Here is a 22,651-nt window from a genome sequence, read left to right as displayed (position 1 = left end):
AGCTCTGGCTATAAATAGATCAATAATGGGTTAAAGTAAAATGATGCCATATCTCATATTTTTGTCAATATGCATGAAGGCTATAAGTAAAAGTTCACATTATAAAGATATATGTCAAGAAAAGCTGCAAAGATCTAGCCAGAAATAATAATGTCTGGTCCCAGGTGTTACAGTAGGAAAACAAAAAAACATAATCTTGTAATCTCAGTTGTTATGATATTTGTAAGAGAACTAAAGATAAAGCCTATGTGGTGCCCACAAGGCTTCACTTTATTTGCCTAACCAATGCAGCTGGTCCAGGCACTTGACTGGTAGGTAGAAAGGCAAAATAGTTTAACAATACAGAAACATCCATCCATCCAACCTGCTATATCCTAACTACAGGGGTCTGCTGGAGCCAATCCCAGTGTACAAGGCAGGAAACAAACCCCGGAAAGGGCACCAGCCCATCACAGGGAGCACACACACCAAGCACAATTTAGAATCACCAATGCACCTAACCTGCCTGTCTGTGCACTGTGGGAGGAAACCCACAGAGACATGGGGAGAACATGCAAACTCCACACAGGGAGGACCCGGGAAGCAAACCCAGGTCTACTAACTGCGAGGCAGCAGTGCTACCCACTGCGCCACCGTGCCACCCCAATACAGAAACAGAAAAATAAACAAGCAAATCTTGAAAGTATATCAAAATACATTAATACAGTTTCACCAAAAGAATCAGTAAAATCTGATTATAATAATAAGTTTATAAAAATAATAATTTGCCCTGCACTTAGGTGTCTAGGGTCCTTAAAAAAAATAACACAATGTTTAAAAACCAATTAGGACCTTTGCAGATTTTTTGTAAACTTTGTGGCGAACGGCCGGGACGCCCCTTTGACACTGGGACATGGGGAGCAGCCATGGGATGCACACTACATCCCCCAACCCTCCTGGGTTACATCGGGGCCACAGCCATGGGACTTTTAAGGTCTGAGACATGTTGGGCTCTGTGGCCACCACCTTGGAGGAGCTGCATGGCTTAACGAGCCCGTCTGGGCTGGAATGCAGCCACACCTGGAAGTGCAGCCTAATTAGGCCAATTATCACCTGGAGCAATTCCAGGAGGGCTACAAAAAGAGCCTGCAGCCACTACTCAGGGCGCCAGAGTCAGGAAGATGATGATGACGACGACGACGACGACGACGACGACGACGACAACAACAACAACAATGCTGCCTGGGAGAAGTAGTGGAGGAAGAAGATGTAATCCCCCAGCGGAAGAAAAAATAAAAACCTTTTTGTTTATTTTTATATGTGCATCTGCTGTCAGTCTGTGTCGGGTCAACGCCTATATAGCGCCTTTGCCACAACTTATTTAAAAATTAATCTGTAAGAAGAATTGGGTAATGTCCTGGAGATACTCCTTAATGAAGGTTTGTGTTACTTTATAAATTCCAAGAATTCAGACAAATCAATGGAACCATGTTAGTACCATATCTTTGCTGCCTCAAGCAAAAAGCTCATACATTTTACACCCTCCGTAATTCTTTTTTGCATCTCTCACACATTATATTGTTTATAGCTCTCTTTTCATTTCTAAATATCAGTAGTATTAACCAATGAGGTTGATAATTTTCAAAAATGTAATTGTATAATACTGAAAGACTCAAAATGCCTTAACTTAACAGTAGGTATAAGGCATTCCTTTCTGTGTATATTGCAATCTCCTATAACAAACATGAGCACATTTTCCATTAGGCTTTCCTGATAATAAGTAGATATATGCCTTCCTCCATCATGTTTCTGTAAAAGTCTATTTCTGAAAAGGTAATGACAGGATTGCTGAAATGGAAAGAGATTTGCCAAGCTTACCGCTATTGTGTGCTTCCAGCTGTGAGGCAGAGTTGACAGCCACCTTGCATAGTGAGCAATAGAGCAGTCTTTTGGCTTTTTCTTCCTCTGTCTCCATTGGTGGGCAGGAGTTGCTGCCAGATGATGACACCTGTTTCTTGTTTGCCCCCGAGGGCGTCTCTGTATTTGTTATAGTATTGCAAATTGTCAATACTGTGGTGGCCGCAGTGGCCATTCCTAATGGTAATGATTCTTTTGTCACAAGGTCTACAGTTAAAAGGAAGGAAAAAAGAAAAATGTTATGGTGGGGAACATTTTCTTTTGTGTTATTGTTCAAGATTTTCAATAAAAAGTAAGCTTTGAATTGCAGTTTTTGTCCTTCATAAGTGAAAACATTACTTGAATGCCTTTTAATTATTTCCAGTTCACCAGCATCTTTTCACAGAATCAAGTGGCCATTATGACAATTCACTGTCAGAAATAAATTAACTAAGAGCTCTGAAGGTTTCCTGCTTGTGCTAATTATGTACAAGAGTGTTCAAAGTTCTGGTAAGCAAAAAGAAAAATATGGAGACAATTTCATTATTTTTGTCTGTAAAAAGAGTCCAGATACAATCCTTAAAGGAGCATTATATTTAAAGTACTGCGTGTACATGGTTAATATACATTATTTCTCATATGTACTTAACAAATCAGGCTATTTTTAATACAGACCATCAATGAACACAGAGGTGAATAATACTCAATGTATCATTATGACATTTGAGCTTAATCACTTTATGTGTATAACTGATAGGTTTATGTATGTAAATGTATCAAATTAAGTCAGATTGGATACATTTGTTTAAATGAAGAAGAATCCTAAAATATGGAGGGCATCTCCTGATCGATTCAGTCTTGTCTGAAGACTGGTAAGACCTTTTCACAATTGAACTCTGAGAATTCACATTATTGAAGAAAGAAATTACACCATGTTGTGCCATGGACTTCGTTTAGTTCATTTATCTCCTAACAAACACTTAAAATAGATTTTGCGTCCATTCTCCAGACATTTACTTTCTTGTCTCTGCTGAAGGAGTTGTGATGCTTAAAACTTTGTAAATTATTTATGGGCTTAGTACATTTTTCTTTACAACTTGATAATGCTCTACCAGAGAAACGGTACTGGCAAATTCCAGGAAAAGAAAGTAGTCAGGAGATAAAACAGAGTAAAAAGGCAGATAAGATTTGTAACCAGAAAATTTAAGAATTAAAATGTCAAAGCTAGAACAAAATTCTTCTTGGTAGTCAAGTAGAGTCAGAAAAATAGTCTAAAGCCAGGAAGTCAAACAAAAGAAACCATAGGACTGCATGAAGCTTTGTCATGCTGTCATGTGCTGCACACTTACAGTTGACCTTACCTAGTAATCCAATAGGAACGATAAACAAATGACCATAAAATGTTAGCGTCTGTAAAAAAAATGTTATTGCTGTAAAAAATAAAATAATTTCCACTACTTGAAAATGAAAGTAAAAAATAATAGTAGAAATAGATTCTGCACCTTAGAAAGCATCATACTGGTTAAGAAAACAGGAACAGGAATCAAGGAAAATCTATCGTAGCAGATCATTTTTTACTGAGGTTTTGAAATGTGCAGAATTTAGTTTTGCTTTCACCTGATTTGGGAATCATTATTTATTTTATTATTAACTTTTGAAAATTCCGTCTTTTTTAATGGGTGCTGCCATGTTGGGAATTTGTTGCTATGATGTAATGACATGTTATTGGGGGTGTACTTGTGGAAGTCACATATCAAAGGCTAGTGATTTCCATCTTTGGCAGAACAGCAGGAAAAGTGAAAGGCCAGCAGAATTGTGTAGTTTCAGAAAGGCTAACTAATGTGCACCCAAGCTCTAAAAATCTAAATTAGAACATTAGAACAATTAATAATGAGAACAGGCCATTCAGTTCACCAAGTTCTTCAATTCTGTTCACCTAGATTGTCCAAAAGAGCATCAAGTCGAGATTTAAAGGTCACCTGCCACCACACTACTTGGAAATGTATTCCTTGTGTCTATGGTTCTTGGGTTCAAAATAAACTTCCTGACAATTGTGCACAATCTGCTCTTAACAAATTTCCAACTGTGTCCCCGTGTTCTTTGTATTCAAAATAATGTGTTTAGGCACACACACTTACTGTAGGAAAACCATGTTTTAAAATTAAGTAAAATCAGTCAGTAGATCTATACCCAGTTCTTTGGTTAGCTAATAACTAATCTCTCCTGTTACCATTGTGCTTTAAATAACAGGATGCCGTGTACTTTCCAGCATAGTCAGTAGTTTCTCCCAATTATGACTACTTTTCATGTAAAGAATTGCTTAATTTTTTGTATATAGATTACAATTATTATACTGTAGGTATTATCCTTAAATGAGTATTTATTTATTTATGTTTTTTGGTTTGGATCCCATTGTAACATAGCAAGTATTGCTTTAGCCTATACTCCCTTTGGCATCTCTACTTTCTTATAAGAAATGTTACTTCAGTTGGTGTCATTCTGGTATGGACCTTTCTTATGTTTATGTCCATTTAGACTTGTGCTTTTGTGGGGTACCCATATTATTTGTTGCTAGTCATATGGTTGGAGTGCTTGTGTTGTGTGTGACATCATGTTCATGTTATTTAACAAGCCAATGCACATCATAAAGCATCCAAGGTTTTGGACACACACAGTATCCTGTGAATTTAGTTAATTAGGAAATGGATTCTTAAGTGACTTTAAAACTTCTATATTGACATCTCTGACTTTTGATTTTTGTTTAATGTCTTTGTCTTGTTTTCTGGCTTTTAGACCTTTTGTCTCAGACTCATGCTCGTTTTTTGACAGTTCTCTTGTGAGTTACTTAGTTAAACCCCTGCTCAAGAAAATTAATCTTGACCCCTCTGCTTTTGAAAATATTAGACCCATATCTAACCTGCCCATCTTAAGTAAAATTCTAGAGAAGGCAGTCATTTTGCAATTAAATGACCACCTCAATAAACATGCTATTCTTGATAAATTTCAGTCAGGTTTCAGAACAAATCACAGCACAGAAACTGCACTCGTTAAAGTAGTAAATGACTTGCAGGTGAATGCAGACAGAAGCCATTTATCTGTTCTCATCCTCTTAGATCTGAGTGCCGCATTTGATACCATTGATCATAATATTCTTAGAAATCGCCTTAGTCAATGGGTGGGCCTCTCTGGCAGTGTCTTAAATTGGTTTGAATTCTACCTGGCAGGGAGAAAATTCTTTGTGAGTTGTGGTAATCACAACTCAAAGACACATGATATCTGATATGGTGTTCCACAAGGCTCTATCCTGGGTCCGCTGTTTTCTCAATGTATATGCTTCCGTTAGGTCAGATTATCTCAGGTTACAACTTGAGCTACCACAGCTATGCTGATGACACTCAGCTGTACTTATCAATAGCACCTGATGACACCGACTCTCTCAATTCAAAAACACAATGTCTTACTGGTATTTCTGAATGGATGAATAGTAATTTTCTCAAACTAAATAAAGAGAAAACTGAAATTTTAGTGATTGGTAATAATGGATTCAATGAGGTTATTAAAAATAAACTTGATGCATTAGGATTAAAAGTTAAGACGGAAGTAAAAAATTTAGGGGTAACTGTTGACTGTAACCTGAATTTTAAATCGCATATTCATCAGACCACTAAGACAGCATTTTTTCACTTAAGAAACATAGCAAAAATTAGACCTCTTATATCATTGAAAGATGCTGAGAAATTCATTCACACTTTTGTTTTCAGTCGACTAGATTACTGTAATGCACTCTTCACTGGACTACCCAAAAAAGACATAAATCATTTGCAACTAGTGCAGAATGCAGCTGCTAGAATCCTAACTAGGAAAAGAAAATCCAAGCACATCTCTCCAGCTTTGATGTCACTACACTGGTTACCTGTGTCATTCAGGATTGACTTTAAAATTCTGCTTATGGTTTATAAAGCCTTAAATAATCTCGCTCCATCTTATATATCAGAATGTCTGACACCCTATATCCCAAATCGTAACCTTAGATCCTCAAATGAGTGTCTCCTTAGAATCCCAAAAGCTAAACTTAAAAGAAGTGGTGAGGCAGCCTTCTGCTGTTATGCACCCAAAATCTGGAATAGACTGCCTATAGGAATTCGCCAGGCTAATAGAGTAGAGCACTTTAAAAAACTGCTGAAAACATATTACTTTAACATGGCCTTCTCCTAACTTCACTTTAACATAATCCTGATACTCTGCATGTTCAATTCATCATAATAACTATTCATGGTGGCTCTAAAATCCGTACTGACCCCTACTCTCTCTTCTGTTTCTTTTTCCTGCGCCACCACCACCTACTCAAAGCATCATGATGCTCCAACAATGATGGACTGAAAGCCAGATGTCTACGTGGCCATCATCATCAAATCCTTCCATGAGAACCTTAAATACAAAGAGAACTGTTTCATTTATGTTAGGTAGAATGCCCAGAGGGGACTGGGCGGTCTCATGGTCTGGAATCCCTACAGATTTTTTTTTTTCTCCAGCCGTCTGGAGTTTTTTTGTTTTTTCTGTCCACACTGGCCATCGGACCGTACTTATTCTATGTTAATTAATGTTGACTTATTTTATTTTTTACTGTCTTTTATTTTTCTATTCTTCATTACGTAAAGCACTTTGAGCTACATTTTTTGTATGAAAATGTGCTATATAAATAAATGTTGTTGTTGTTATTGTTGTAGTTTTTTCCTGGTCCTAAAAATATTTTTCCAGTTTTGGACAGGCTGTTTTTAACCTCTATGGCCACAAAACTAATTGTAATATTGCTCAGGGAAGCAAAGCTTTAAGTGTCAGCTTTATCTATACTAATAAAGGGCAAAGCCCTCACTGACTGACTGACTGACTACTGACTGACTGACTCAATCACTCACTCACTCACTCATCACTAATTCTCCAACTTCCCGTGTAGGTAGAAGGCTGAAATTTGGCAGGCTCATTCCTTACAGCTTACTTACAAAAGTTAAGCAGGTTTCATTTTGAAATTCTACGCGTAACGGTCATAACGGTCAACAACGTCCGCCATGTTGAACTTTCTTATTTATGTCCCCATCTTCACGAAATTTTGTAGGCGGCTTCCCTGCGCTAACTGAAACTGATATACGTACTTATTTCGGTGGTATGACGCCACTGTCAGCTGCCATATTAAACTTTCCAACGGTCTTTGTTACTTATGGGCTCATGTTCAAGAAATTTGGTACGCGGGTTCCCAACACTAACTGAATCCTACTTACGTACATATATGTCTCCATAGTCTGCAGCTCGGTCGCCGTGTGAGGCGGCGTCGGGTCCCCCATCCCAACGCCTCCCACGTTGTTGGCTGCCTGCCTATATAAGGATGTCCCTCAGTTTAAAAAGGTTTACTTTTCTTCTTAATAAAAATTTTAAGGCAGTACTTCCCGCGCTGCGAATTGCGGGTATTTTGCTAGTTAAGAATAAATAGAAAATTCTAACTTCACAGTTTGCAATCCTTTCTAGTTTATGTTTTACATTTATTTACTTATCAGACGCAACATACTTCTCAAACCAAATTACAAAATATGTCAGCATAATCAAATAAACAGTATTGGAGGAATGTTTGGGAACACGTTTTACAGGACAAGGTTACAAAAATGATCATCGCAAGTGAAGAGCTAGTTACACTTCTGTGGTTACAAGAACCTATCAGAACCATTATCAACTAGACAGAAATTCACATTCTTCTAAGTAAATAAACTGTACAATTATGAATCTACCAAGAGATACAACTTACTCGTGTTTTGTACACAGACATTTTGATTGTCAAAGTTGCTAAATGTTATGAAAATAAGCGGATGAAGATTTATTTCTATTTTAATTTTTATTTCAATAAATAATAATTAAATACTAGGAAAGAGTACTGTGAAAAGGCCCTTTTAAAGTCAAAATTTTAGTTTTCAACGTACAGCAGCAGTATATATAAACTATGAAATATGGGAACTTTTACGCCATACGCATGTTTAATTCATAATTATTAATTATGAATTATTATTAATTGAAAAAGCATTCTGTAAGATGTTTTCATAAAAAATATACTTACCATAACTAGGTGGTGGTGCAATGCTTGGAAGACATGATTAAAATTAACATGGATTTTAAAAAATTAAAATATGTGATCAGGTGATTTGTTCTACATATGTACTGTAGTGAATCTTTAAAATACAATTAAAAAGCTGAGAATTTGTGCTGTTTGGTTTAATTCCCTTTAACTGCATAACAGAGGCACTAGGGTCATGTGGCTATACTGTCAGTTTATTGACAACATAGATGAACAATCCAGTTTAACTGTGTCACTGTCTCTTTATCATATAATATAAAATGATGCTCACTAAGAAAATATTTTAAATGTTTTACTGTACATTTTGTTAGTGCATCTGGAACATTTTTGAGGCAAAAAATAAATGTGGCAGAAAGAAAGAAGAGTGCAGTGCCAAACGGGATTGTAATTGAGTGTTAAATTATAGGAAGAAATTAGTTTTGTGTTTTGTTGCAACAGAAGGACTGCTTTTTATTGTTTTATTTTGAGCTTTACTGAGGTCTAATCAGTAGTTAATTGAAGTAAAAATATTTCATTAGTTGGGGCAAATTAGTATACATTTAGTGTCATGGTTCACTGCACATCCTAATGATGACAGGGCTGGAAGTACAGACACAACCCCAGGAAAAGTTAAAAAAAAACTCCTGTTGCTTCAAACAATGTCCTGTTTTTTTCCTAGGTGAAGGCTGGAAACCAGATTGTGTTGGCCAACCCAGGAGTGAGAGCAGTCCCCCAAACTGAATAACATCTCATACTCCATTGAACGTCTAAAACGTATTATTATTCTTTGACTTTGCCTTGGTCTTGATAAGCTCAGAATTTTGCTAAGATTTAGAATTATGCTTTTCTTAATAATACCATTTGTTTTTTTCTTACATTCCATGTGTTATGAAGCTGAGTACACTCCTATCACGAAGTGGATCTAGACTTTCAAAAAATGTACATACACCCCTGGTACCCTTTACAGGCCGGCTTCATCCTACACAGGCCTAAAAAGAAGCCATAGATTTCCCTGTTAAAAAAAACTTTTTTAATTGTCCCAAAATATTTCAAGAATATGTGTTCAAGGTAATTAAATCATCTAAACTTTTAGCTAGTAAGGACAAGACAACCAAAGTATTTTTATAAATGCATAAATTTATTTTAATAAATTAAAGAGGAAAAAAGGCTAAAAAGTGCAGACACAAGGCAAAAGGGGTTTGCCTAAAGAGGCAACCCAGGATAAAGAAGTCTCAATACACAATCTAGTAATCAGATCCAGGGACAGAAAACAATGAATCCAGTAAACCAGAAAATGCAATACTCACAATGACATGCACTCAATAGAACTTCAATGAACCACTACTGGATCTTTCTCTCTGACAGACTTAAAACAACATACTGTATATTATACATGTTTTATTTTTGTAATAATTTAGATTGAATCTAATCATATTTTCATTGTCTTCATCTTTTCCTTTTAAGAGACGATTATAATTTTGCTGTATGGCAGTAAAAGTACCATGTTATCCTTTATATGTTACAGCCTCAATGGCTGTGCTAGTGTGACTGGAAATAAATGTGTCCTGTTTCTGCAGTTGATTCCTTTAAAACTGTGTCTTACACAACACCAGCTACCAAGATCATAATGGCTATGATTCCTAAACAATCCAGGTTATGAGTTTTTGACTGCCTGACAAATAAAAAAAATATTTGTATCTGGAAACTAAATAAGCTTATCTATACTGTATTTGCAACATTAAGTCATTTATGTTAATGTCATATTTTTGCAGAGTCAGTACAGTGTGTTCTTAACACTGAGACAGCTGGTTAAACCTGCAATGTAAAACTGTGCAATAATCATTATGTGTGAGTACTGGGGTGACACTAAGCTTTAAGGTTGGCAGTTTATTTTCTGCCTACAACCCACTTTTTGACTTTGAGAATTTATTCTGTAAAAATATGTATTTAGATCCTTGTACTATGTATATATACCTGGAAAGTGCCTAACGAATGTGTTTGCTATAGGATGGCTCGTTATAAATTAAACAGGTTATTTTTTTCTGCATACGGTAATCATTTAAGTTTTGAAAACATAAAAAATAACATTAGTGGTTTTTCTTTCAAGTTTTTGGAAAATAAAATAAAACATGCCAATCCTCATGTCCTGATAAAAGTATAAGAACTGTGTTGCTTTTAAATAGAACATCCTATCAATTCATCTTTTGCTGAATATACAGTACTATTAATAGTTTCATATATCAGTAGAACTATTTTGAAAAGTACTTACTATTCACTTAGTGTGTTTGTGTAAAAAGCAATTATTTGAAAGTCCCTAAGGTACTAGGAAGCAATGTGGCATAATGGTTAAGACTTTGGAATTTAAACCCTGAGGTTCTGGATTCAGATCCTGGTACTGACACTGTGTGAACATAAGCAAGTCACTTCACCCGCATGTACTCCAACTGGAAAAATAAAAGAAAATGTGAACAATTGTATGTCTCAAATGTTGTAAGTTGCTTTGGATAAAGGCTTCAGCCAAATAATAATTAGTACTGCACTACTACATGGCCAGTTCTGTTTATCCCTTTTATTTTGTAACTTTTACTAAGATTAAATGTTTATCCTTTGTCCTTTATAAATAACTTAGTGTTCTGTAAAATCATCAACTTCATCTATTCAAATGACCTCTTTGATGGTGCTTACTACATTCTTAGCTTATAAACATTAAGTAATTAAATTAGTCCAGTAGCTTGTCTCCAAATTTTGTCCCATTATGTCCATTAATAAAATGGAGATCAAAACTGCCCAAAACATTTGGTATGTGGTCAATGAGTATATTATAAAGCCTAACCCTAAGTTTACATGTTTTATTGTTGTATATCCTTGCATCACGCTAAAGTTATACATTTCTGCTATATACAATTTATGGGCAGTAAAAAGCAGTAAATGTGTTCACAAATGTTATTCAGAACATTTTTGACAATGGATTGAACATTTTGACATACTGCATATAGCCCACTCTTAAAGGAATATGGCCATTCCTCATCCCCATTAGTATCCTTGCTAGGCTGACCAGTGGTTAAAAAATAAAGAAAGCAAAAAACAAAGAAACAAACACCTTAAAATGAAAATTCAATCAGAGCCGTTGTAATAGAGGATTCTTTAAAAAGAAACATTGAGAATATTCAGAGATGTTTGTCATATTATTGAAATAGCTTTTAATCTACTGGAAACTGTCTTTTTGTCTAATGAGCCTTGGTGCCCCTTTAAAAATTAGACTTCTCTTCAGCTTGCCCTCTCCGGATCTTGCAGCCAGAGGAGAAGTTTCACAGCAGGCGTAGACAACCTTTTTCTTGTGGCTTGTGTCACTGTTGCCAGTCCTACAGCATCTGAAGGGAGCCATGAGCCCTGCTCCGCTACCACTGATGCCTTTCCAGGTTCCACCCAGCGAAAGCGTGCTCTGTCCTCTCACCACCACTGATCTGTTGGCTCCTCCTGCAAGAGCACACTCCTGAGCATAGTGGTTGCTCCTGCTACTTGGACATTCAACAGAAGTGACTCCTAAGCCTTCTCCTGAGTACCGGCCACATGCCCCTTCCTGGGACTCCACTCTCATTACACCTGCTCACTCTTTCCTGGTTTCTTCCACATTAGCCTTCGTGCTCTTTTCCTTTCTTTTTTACTCCCTGTTCCTATGCTCCCCTTTTATATGCTGGGGAGCGGCTACAGGTGTGATTGCCTCTGATTACAGCCCCGAGTTGATAATGAGACAATCAGACTGCCTGTATGTGGCAGCAATGTAACGCACGGCCAGCTGACTGCCTCATACCAACCTGGAGACAAGCCATCCTTGCAGACAATTGCTCACACTTGCTCCACTCTCTAGCATGCTCATTTTTATTCATTAAAATGGATAGTTTTTCTGAGCCATTGGACCTGCTGCACCACACAGGGATGAACTAGTGAGAAACGTGATGGTTGGTTTAACCTCTGTGCCTTTTTCCTTTTCTTTTGTTCATTCTTTTCCACTAGCCTTTCTCTTGTGCCGGCTTATTCTTATAAGATTCCATATTCTTATAAGATTCCGCAGGAAGCCAATGAAGCAACTGAGAAAGACCACACCTTAATGTGCAGATGCATCTTGTCCCAATTACTCCACCAACTCCCTGCAGCTGTGTGAGCATGTCCACGGAGAATGAGCCAGCCAATCGATTACTTATTTAAATGGCAATTCTTTCTGAGCTGCAGACCCGCTATACCACATGAAAGCCCAAACACCCCTCCTATGAAGCGGTGCCAAGCTTAATAAAAGAATGTGCAGATCACCCCTATTTAAGAATTCAGGTAAATGGGAGAGTCAAAAGGAGTCAGAAATTACTGGTGGCACTAGCTGATGGGATGAAATAACAAAGCTATGTGTATTAAGAGTCAAATGACATAATGTATTAGATAAGGTAATGGTAGGAGAAAAGCATAAAAACAAATGACTTGTATGATTAAATGGTCACTCAATGGACTGGGACTTTTATGCATGATCTGTGTAAATAAAGAAATGTTCTGTACTGCCATCTGGGGTCATGAATGCCTTCTTTGAAAACGAGGAAATTTTTTTTTTCCAATACAGGTAGCCAACAGGAAGGCTACATTGACAGTCATAGCTGGGTGAAGTCCGAAGGAATTACTGAACAGAAGGTAAATTGTAACCTGGTTACAAGCCATGCAAATACATTTAAATGCATAAAATAAACAGTTCAGTTGCATTCACTTAAATGTGCATGGCAACAATGGCATTATATGTGCCCATTCTCAACACACGATTAAAATAAACTTGTAAACACACTCCCAAATTTCTGATGATAAATTAAGAATTTGCCTATTGAATGCAGAGCTGCTGCAATCAGTTATACTCCAAAAAGGCATAACTCACCTAAGAAAAATCACACAAAGAGAGACAAAAAATAGAGACGAAAGGGAAGCATCCAGTCAAAGCAGAACACAGTGTCAACTAATGTCCTCTGCCCAGCATTCTTCAGACTAACATACCATTGTTGGATAATAAACTAGCCAAAATTCAGTGAAAATTGGCTACACAGAGCACCATCAGAATCTACTGTTTTCAACTGTAAATATGGCTAAAATATGGAGAATGCAGAGTTCTTTACTATCTTTAATGAGGATTAGATCAAACTGTTCAGTAAAAGTCAAAGGAAAAGTTGTGTGCTTTATGGAGAATAGCATTTGATGCATAATTGTTAAAATTGTGCCTAAAACTGTTCCCCTATTCTGGAACATTTATTAATCATCTGTTGTGCTTTTTATTTTCTGAAGGAGTTCTCAGGTGTATTTTGGTGACTTTGTATATTTCTCAGCAAGCCAACAAAAACAATTAAATGAACAATTTGCACAACATTATTACAAATTATTAATGTTTAAATCTTGAGGGTTTATTTTTTGATGCTGGGGAATTCAAAGGAATGTTTATTCTAAATATCAAAAGCATGTCACCTGTCCCACAGGGGATGCTAATACTCTGGATCACTGCTACTCTTCAATAAAAAACACATACGGCCCACCAGTGATATTTTCATTATGAGAACCAGAACTAAAAATTTTGTTTTCAGTTTACAAGAACGAGAACTGAAGTTAAGGCAAACAGAAAAACTAAAACTAAATAAAAATTAGTGATAAGTGAACAAACAAAAATGAGAATGAAAACTGAGTAAGAATGAAAAATACAGTTGTGCAAGGGGTTGTTTGTAGGTCGCCCTGAGAGTTCAGTTACATTACGCTGTTCACTATGCAGTGATCTCGTACCTTGGGCTTACTATAGTAATGTGGTACAACTTCCATAAAGGACCATTGTTTGTTTGTTGAGCACATTTGGCTTGTCGGGTTGAAGCAGTAAGCAGTTGTGGTTGACGATGCGAGTTTAGAATAGAAGCTTGCGGGTAGAAAGCAAGAAAGTAAGAGTCTCAGACTTTCAGGGCAGGGCCAGCTGATCAGTACTTAGTGGAATTCCAGCATTTCTCTGGCACCATGACTGCACTTCATACAGGGACATGCTGTTTCACCTGTCATCATGAAAAGTAAAAAAAACTAATGATGATAACATAAAATAATTTTTGTCCGCTGGTTTGTGCGTTAAATTTTTTTTCTGTATGATTCCAATAATTTTGATAATTTTTATAGTCAATATCTCTGAATTTGCACATTTCCTGATCAAATATACTGTATGGGAGAAACACGAGGTATGGCAGTGGAGAGACAAGCTTCACCTTCCCAGGACTGCACTGTTCCTCACACACTGGGTTGATGCATGCAATTGTTGCATGCCTGTTGCTGTCTCTCTGTATGTTGCCAATATAATGTTTGCAGACATGTATATTATACACCCTGACTTTCCACAGTCTGGCTAATATATTTAATGAGTGTGTGTGACATAGCTATTCCTGCTAATCGGACATAAAACCACAGTGAAAAAGCACAAGGCATGCTGCACTGAAGGGGGCGCCTGTGAGTCCAACAGTTGATTGTTGCTGCTGCTCTTTTACGCAGAGGCTCTCGGTACCAATAAGTTAGCAATATCAGAAAGTCAAGTGCACTGCAGTGGTCTGTTTATTTTTATCTTTTGTTCCGAATGACTGCCAAAATGAAAGATTAAGACTTTTAAGACTAAAGGAAAATAAGGAGGACTTTTACAAGAAAGTGACAGTGATTTTCATGGAGGATAGGTGCATGGAGTTCATTTACAAAAACAGGTAAGACCATAAAAGGTTTTCAGTATTATAAAAAGTGGGATCAAACTAAGAAAAAAAAAATCCAATATTTAAAAAACAAATTTTAACTAAATAAAATATTCTTTTGTTTTCCTTGTTATCTTTTTGTTGAACAGTCTGTATTAAAATTGATTAAAGCATCAGAATTAAATTTTTTTAAAAACAACTAAATATTTCAATTCAGGTCAAAATTGAAATCCGCATTTGTTTGTTCACCTCTCTATACTTTCAATTGTATTGAATGGGTATGAATTGAGGAATTGCAACGGCAAATTTAGAACATATGGAGGGCACGGAGCAAATGTGCTCTCTCCGTTCTCTCTCTGTCAACACTAATAATATAACGTTCTTTCTTAGCCAAATATGTGCCTTACCTATCTGTGTGTAAAGAATGCTGATGATATATGAAACATAACCAGTAGTCAATGTACTGTACATGCTGCCCGTTGAATAGTGAATAAGCTGCTGTTTTGGGTTCATATATTTGTAAATCTAACTCTGAAGGAGTCAGTGCCTCACCAGCCATGAACCTCACCGCACGTCACTGCTCCAGTCCTGGCAGCAGAAATTGTCAACATACCGTTTGCTGGCGCCAGTGGCCGAGGACCTTGTCTGTGCACCTGCATTACAGGCATTCGTTGAGATAATATTTTCACTGTGTGACTATATGTGCAACGGACGTCATTGCAACATTAACAAATCGCTCGAAATGAGTGCTTGTTTAAAGCTTAACAGCAACATGTTTGCACAGACTGGTTTCTTGGGTTGAAACATTTGATCTTGCTGACTATACTCATTTAGCCACTTAATCTGTTTAATCATTGATAGTCAAGCTGTGTTTAACAGAATTATGAACTGCGAGTGTATTTTGCTGACTGAAACATAACTTGCATTGAAATATGTGTAGGCCAGCATTTGCGATCTTGCAACAGAAAAAAAAACTAAAATTGTACCGATATTATGTAAAAAGACCAGAACTAAATAAAACAATAACTAAAATTTTAAACACAGAACTAAATAAAAATTGTTGAACCACTGAAAACTAGAATGAAATAAAAATAAAAATGAATTTTATAAAATAAAATAAAAACTAAAACTACAATTAATATCTGAACTGAAATATCACTGCAGCGAACTACTGTGCTCCCACCTTGGACGGTGAGAATTTCTGCTGCAACTTTATAATATAAGCAAGAAAAGTAGTGCAGTGCTGGACTAAAGAAACATTGGACAAAATGCAGGTTGTGTAAACTAGGACATGTTTAAAGGCTCCTCATTAGGTCTGGATGAGTATGCCAATGTTATTAATGGGATTCCTTTAAAAAATGTGTTTATGACTATGGCAATGAAAACAATTCTCATATTTCCCAATAGGAAACTGTGGATTACTGGTGACATCAGGAATTTGCTGAAGCCACAAGGTAATCCTTTAGAAAAAAAGATGATATGGAAATATACAAGAATTGCATATGCAAACTCAGAAAAGCAACTAATGTTGCTGAATACATATGCAAGAGTAGACTAGAGATCAAGTATGGAAGTTGTAATAATTTGTGCAAACTATGGCAGTTACTAGAGATGCTTTTGCAGTACAGAGTAAAACATTATTCACCTTACAGACTACAAGGTAAAAAACAACTTCAATCTCATCTACATTTTCACTCAGTTATGGATTTAATACCTTTTACGCCGGCTTTGATAGCTGCTGTGGCAATGTTAAAAATAAACAAACACTTCCACCAAAGTAATACAGGAATCTACCAAAGACTGCATGAATATTAAAGCTATAATAACTTACTTCATAAAGGTTAATCCATAACAGATCCATATACAGAAAAATTACAGAAACAGCTATATTATTAAAACACTCGTTGTGATTATGATGTAATATATAATTAAGTGAAACACTCTACATGCCATTATTTACCTGATGAAGGTATTAGTGTGAATTCAGAAAATGTTTGATAGGGTTATATCAGGTGTCATTTTTTTTTAAATGTGAAAAATATAACATGTTAAATAGATAATTTAAAAATCAAGGTGTCCAGATCAGCATTTTATCACAAAAAAGAATAACTCCAGGCATCTGAGGTAATAAATATAACTTTACAGCACTACATTGTAATAACACATACACTCAGTTCAATTTCATAGTTCAACAAAACAGAATTAAAAAGTGAGAAAAGACAAAAACTCCAAATAAAGAAAATCTGCAATTGAGAAGAAAAAATGACTTGTGTTTAAATCGCTTCAATGACTGAAATACAGTACTGCATCACTGGTTATTTAGTAGCAATATATAACAGAATTCGCACTTCTGTGGAAGCCTTGATGGTAAAAATATGACTTTTCAAAAAAATGTTTCAGCCTCTTCAAGAGTTGTGAAAAATGTATCTTATCCTTAAAAGCAATTTTCAGTTGGGTAATGTTTAATAATTGATTCCAAATATCAGTATTTTCCTGTCTCCTTTTAATTCTATTTAAAGAAGCACTTTAATGTGCCATATCTAAACTGAAATCAGGGAATATATTTTGTTGCTGAGTATATTAAAATTGTTTATCTTTTTGCTTAGTGGAGAGATATTCCTCGTCCAGTAAGAGAAGGAATCAAACTACTAACCCGCCCTGATGTTCAGCCTGGTTGCACGTTTGAAACAAAAGATCTGGAAGCCCTTATCAACATCATACATTTCTAAGAAGAATGCGTATGTTAACGCAGTCATGTTGTTTCCTTTTTGTTATTTATTAATACTATTATGTCACAGCCAGGGCTTGGTCCTTGGGCTATGTTTATTTTCATTTATATTGTTTTTCTATTATTTTCCATGTAACTTTTGTTATTATGTAACTTGTGTTAAAATTGATGTGCTTATTTATTATTTAGTAATGATGTATTGTGCATTTACACTGTTTACTTATGTTCCTTGTGTTTTATGGGTCGCACCCCAAGAGGCAGAGCCCACCATGACATTACTATTGAGGGATTGCTATCCAACTTTAGTTTTAGGTGAGGGAGAGGAGTTCCCTCAGACGTTCATTGAGGTCTGAAGAGTTCTGTTAAAATATAATGTAGAGTTTCTTTTGTTTTCTGGTTACTGAGTTTTTCCTACTGGTTGGTTTGTGAGGTTGGACTTGTTCGCTTTGGGTTGCTTTATAAGCAAATGCTTTTGCCCTTATTTGGCCTTTTTTTGCATTCTTGTTCTATTTTTTAAATTTTTGTAAATATGTTTTTCATCTATAAAGATTCTGTGTTGGCCTTTGTCCTTTTAAGGCAGAGGTTTTGTAGTTGCCTGTCCCTTGAAGGGAATTTCTGTGTATTTAAAATATTTAAGAGCCTTTCTGAACTGTCAATGCTAGTACCACATTTTGGACATGGTCAAGCCTGAAAGGCTGGGGTCTGGCTGCCTTGGGTGAGGCCTATTTTGGGCAGATTGTTAAGCCGTTTCATGTATTTTGTGCACTACACACCTTTAACCATTTTGTGTTGCTGTAATCAGAACAAAACCAGTTCAGGGTTTTCTCACTGGATGGTACTTATTTGTTTTTCCATTGTTGTTTTTGAATTATGTTTTAAAGTATCTTTTAAATGTACCCCTATTCTGTGTATTTGTGGGTGAAACATCACAAGTGCGTGCCATCTTGTTGTCACTGCAGCCTAGATCTTCTTCATGGCTATATGTTTTACCAGTGAAGAGGGCTTAGCAGCATTTTCATTAAAGTAATTTGGAGTTTCTTAGAATTGTAACTCTTTAGTTTGAATATTCTGTTTTTTGCTTACTTTCTGCTCTAGTTTTGGATTGCAGTAATTTGAAATGTGTGTTGTGATTTGTTCATTTTAGGATGTTAAAGATAGAGCTGCCAGGTAAGAGGAAAAGAGGAAGGGCTAAGCGAAGGTTTATGGATGTGGTGAGAGAGGACATGCAGGTGATGGGTGTGACAGAATGTAGAGGACAGAAAGATATGGAAGAAAATGAATGATCCGCTGAGGCAACCACTAATGGGAGCAGCCGAAAGAAGAAGAAGAAGGATTGTCTTGTAGGCAACTCCTTTTTGCTCTTTTGTTATTCTTTTTATTGAATAATCATTTTTTTCATTTATAAAGAATTTGTGTTAACTTTTGATAACAAGCTGGATTTTTTATGGTTTCTCCTCTCTTGTGTGCCAGGAAATATAAATTAATGCTAAAAAAAAACCTTAGTCTTAGGAGTAAGATAAAATGAAGGCTTAAAGGAATTATGTTAGAATTTTATATGGTTGTCATTACAATTTCTGGCATTTTATATGTTTGCTTTTCATGAGCACTGCCATTTATACACTATTTGTTGCTAGGGTCGTCTTGTATGGACTATATGACACTTGAATATTTAAAAGTATGAAGTTGCATCTGAACTTCAGTATAAAATAAATTGCAAGTTTTTGAACTCATCTTAATGTTTTGGTTTTGTTAGCAACTTTGAATGTATTGATCTCCCTTGAACTATGAATATCTCCCGACTTTTAGTGTTTGTGCCTTAGATTGCATTACATTTCCTCTGTTTTGACTTTTATGGAATGCAACCAGCAGTTGTAACAACTATTTCCTCATGAATACAAAATAAACACCTCAGTGCAGTAAAAAAGAAATGCTCCTAGTTGAATCCCCCAAAAGCAAATTCATATTTCAACTAGTATCTCTATTAAAGAAGTACTCTTTATTTGCTCTTTTCAGTTTAAATTTTTGAGTGAATTATTGAGAAAATTGACATTTTTATTGTGTTTTGCTTACTGTTCTTTGGTCAAAGCAACAGCAACAGGTGCAGGAACTTCATACAGCATATTTTTCTACTCCATTGGCAGCATTCTTAAAGCTTTACAGAAATGCCTTATGGTTTAGGAAGTAGCAAAAACATAGCTAATATCTTGTTATTTTTTTGTGTTTTAATAAATTTTATTCAGAAATATGTGATTATATAATAATTATATGATTATATGATATGGCTTGTATTAAACTTTAAATCTTCATATGACTTTTAATTTCACTTTAAAGTGCTGCAGCTGGGAAAAACGTCCTGCATTATTGTGTGCTTCTTCACCTAATGACTTCAGAACAGTAGCACTTATTTCTCACATCATGAAGACTTTTGAGAGAATGGTTCTAGACTGTTCTAGACTATATGAGTCCTCTTGTGGTAGACCACATAGACCCACTGCATTTTCCTGTTTAATAAAGATTGGAGTGGAGAAAACAATTATCTATCTGTTCCACAAAGTTTATTCTCACCTGGACAAAGTTGGTGGCACTGTTATTGTTTTTTGATTTCACCAGTGTTTTGATACCATCCAGCCTTCCGTGTTAAGAGGTAAACTCAGAGTTAAGCAGGAGGTTGAGCCTTTGGTGCCCCAGAGAATGGACCATCTTTTAGACAGACAGACAGCAGTTTGTGAGACTCAAGGACTGTGTTTCTGATACAGATGTGAGTAACACTGGAGCACCACAAGGAAAAGGCCTATCCCCATTTCTTTTCACTCTGTACAACTCCAACTACAAATATAACACGAGGTCATGTCACTTGCAATAGTTCTCAGATGATTCTGCAACTATAGGGTGTATTGATAAGGTGGATGAGACAGAGTATAGGAGATCATCTGGAGCACTTTGTTTCTTGGTGCAAAGAGAATTGTCTACATCTTAATATCACCAAAACCAAAGATTTGCACCAAAGAACCTCTATGTCCAGTCAGTATACAGAAAATGGATGTAGGGGGGTGCACACCTACAACACAGAAAAACTATGTAAGATGGTGTAAAGCAGGCTCTTCTTCCTTAAGAGACTGTGTTCCTTTAATTTCAGTAGTGACATTCTTTGTATCGTCTATAACTCTGTGATAGCCAGTGTGATTTTCTATGCTGTGGTGTGCTGGGCTGGTAACATCACTTCAAGAGAGGCCCACCGAATCAACAAGCTAAGTAAAAGGGCAGACTATGTTATAGGACACACTCTGGACCCCCCAGAGGTCATAGCAAAGGAGATAATTAAAACAAAACTGAGTGCCATTATGAACAATGCTGCACATCCTCTCTCTGACACACTAACATTGAATACTTTTAGCCAATAAATTATACAGCAAAAGTGTGTCAAGAAACAGTACAGGGGCTCGTTTATACCAACAGCAATATGTCTGCATAATGTGTGACTATGACTGTCAGGTCAGAGGTTGTTCTTTTTCATTTTTGTTCCTTTTTAGTTATTCTGGTGTGTATTCACACTATAGTGTGTTTATATCTATCTATTTATTTATGTAAAGAGCTTCTGCAAAAAGCCCATTTCCCCTGGGGAAAAGTAAACTTCTATCTATCTATCTATCTATCTATCTATCTATCTATCTATCTATCTATCTATCTATCTATCTATCTATCTATCTATCTATCTATCTATCTATCTATCTATCTGTAGACAGATATACAATAAAATTTTGGTTTCATTGGTAACCCAATGCAAAAGTGCATTTACCTTTTGAAATGTATTAATTTTAGGAATGAAAATGAGAAAGGTTAATAGTAATTACCTGATTGCATAAAGAGAACACTTAAGATACTGTCTGGAAAAACATTTTAGATTCTCACAAACATTTGTTCATTAATAGCTCTCTTTTTCAGAATATGACATGGAAGTTATGGCATGAATTATATGCTTGTTTTTATCAAAAAATACAATCTTTTATAAACTAAGAATAAGTATAAGTTCAATGGCTGGTAAAAATCTCTATGAGTCACTTTTGATATGGTTTTCAAATCAAATATTTAATGCATATTACTCATAAGAAAAATACACAGATTTCCAATACTTACTAGAAAAATGGCTTTTGAATTTTTCTTAATCTAAAAAACATAATATTGTTGTTTATTAACAAAGATTATGATTGATATATATATATATATATATAAATATATTTACTTAGGTATTCCAAACTCATTATATATACTTTGAAGATATGTTTTGATTTTAAAAAATGTATACCCAATGCCATTAATTGTTTAAATTGCAATAATCACATTAGCATGGCAACAGTCTTTGAGGTTTGACTTTTATTTCACTTATAACTAATGACTCTACAGAAGCCCAGCTTTCACACCTTCTATATTGAGTGAAACACTACTACCCTTTTTGTTCCTATTACATTAGAGATCCTAAGGGAAAAGTCCAATTTGTGCCTTCTTAATTACCTTTTTAGACAGAAAAGCTATTTGCATTTCTCAAATTCCTGTGCATTTTTAATCTTCCGAGTAATCAAAGATTACCCCTGAGATCTGATCACGTTTCTCTGTGTTTAAGTTAAGCACTTTAATTAAAAATATTAGGCCACATTATCTAACATTATTGATTTAAAAGAATTTAGTCCCTTTGGGCTACTAAGACCACCAAAGAATGACACGTTTCTGTTTTTAATTACAGAATATTTATAAATAGCACACGTTTTTGCATTTGTAACTAAAACTGTGCAATGTGTATTGGGTGAAGTTAAAATTCAAATTAACATTTGCACTTCTCTATAAAATGTTTAAATAAATAACATTAAATGTAAATCTTTTTCATTCTTCCTATGCAGTAGTGTTTTTTAGGTAGCAGAGTGGGTTGATATTTACTATAAATTACCTCAAGCATATTCTACCCGAGAGAGTTAATCTGTTAAAACTGCTTGCATGTATTTTAACTATGTTAGGCAACCTGTTCTTTAATTTCTCTCAGACATCAGAAGATATAAAGAGTGTGTAGACATCTGCACACATTTCTTCCTTATTATGTGAAGCCTTTAAATACTGATCAAAATGTGAACAGTTCTGTGCAAACTCATCAAAAGGCCTACAATATAATATCTAGTATATGCAAATCAAAGCTAAGACAAATTAGTTATTGTTCCATGTGTTACTAATAATTGCATT

General features: G+C 35.6%; 1 protein-coding gene across 1 annotated transcript in view; it reads right to left on the bottom strand.

Annotated features, from left to right (window-relative positions):
* Nucleotides 1-22,651, bottom strand: part of znf385d (zinc finger protein 385D) — a 333,314-nt gene that overhangs the window by 19,464 nt on the left and 291,199 nt on the right. Inside the window, exon 5 of the mRNA XM_039737167.1 lies at nt 1,858-2,103. Coding sequence (XP_039593101.1) covers nt 1,858-2,103 — 246 coding nt within the window. The remainder of the gene's footprint in view (nt 1-1,857; nt 2,104-22,651) is intronic.

Source organism: Polypterus senegalus, chromosome 15 (assembly GCF_016835505.1).
Source record: "Polypterus senegalus isolate Bchr_013 chromosome 15, ASM1683550v1, whole genome shotgun sequence".
NCBI classification, from domain to species: domain Eukaryota; kingdom Metazoa; phylum Chordata; class Cladistia; order Polypteriformes; family Polypteridae; genus Polypterus; species Polypterus senegalus.
Note: the sequence above shows the minus strand (reverse complement) of the source record. Positions and strands in the feature narration are given on the sequence as shown.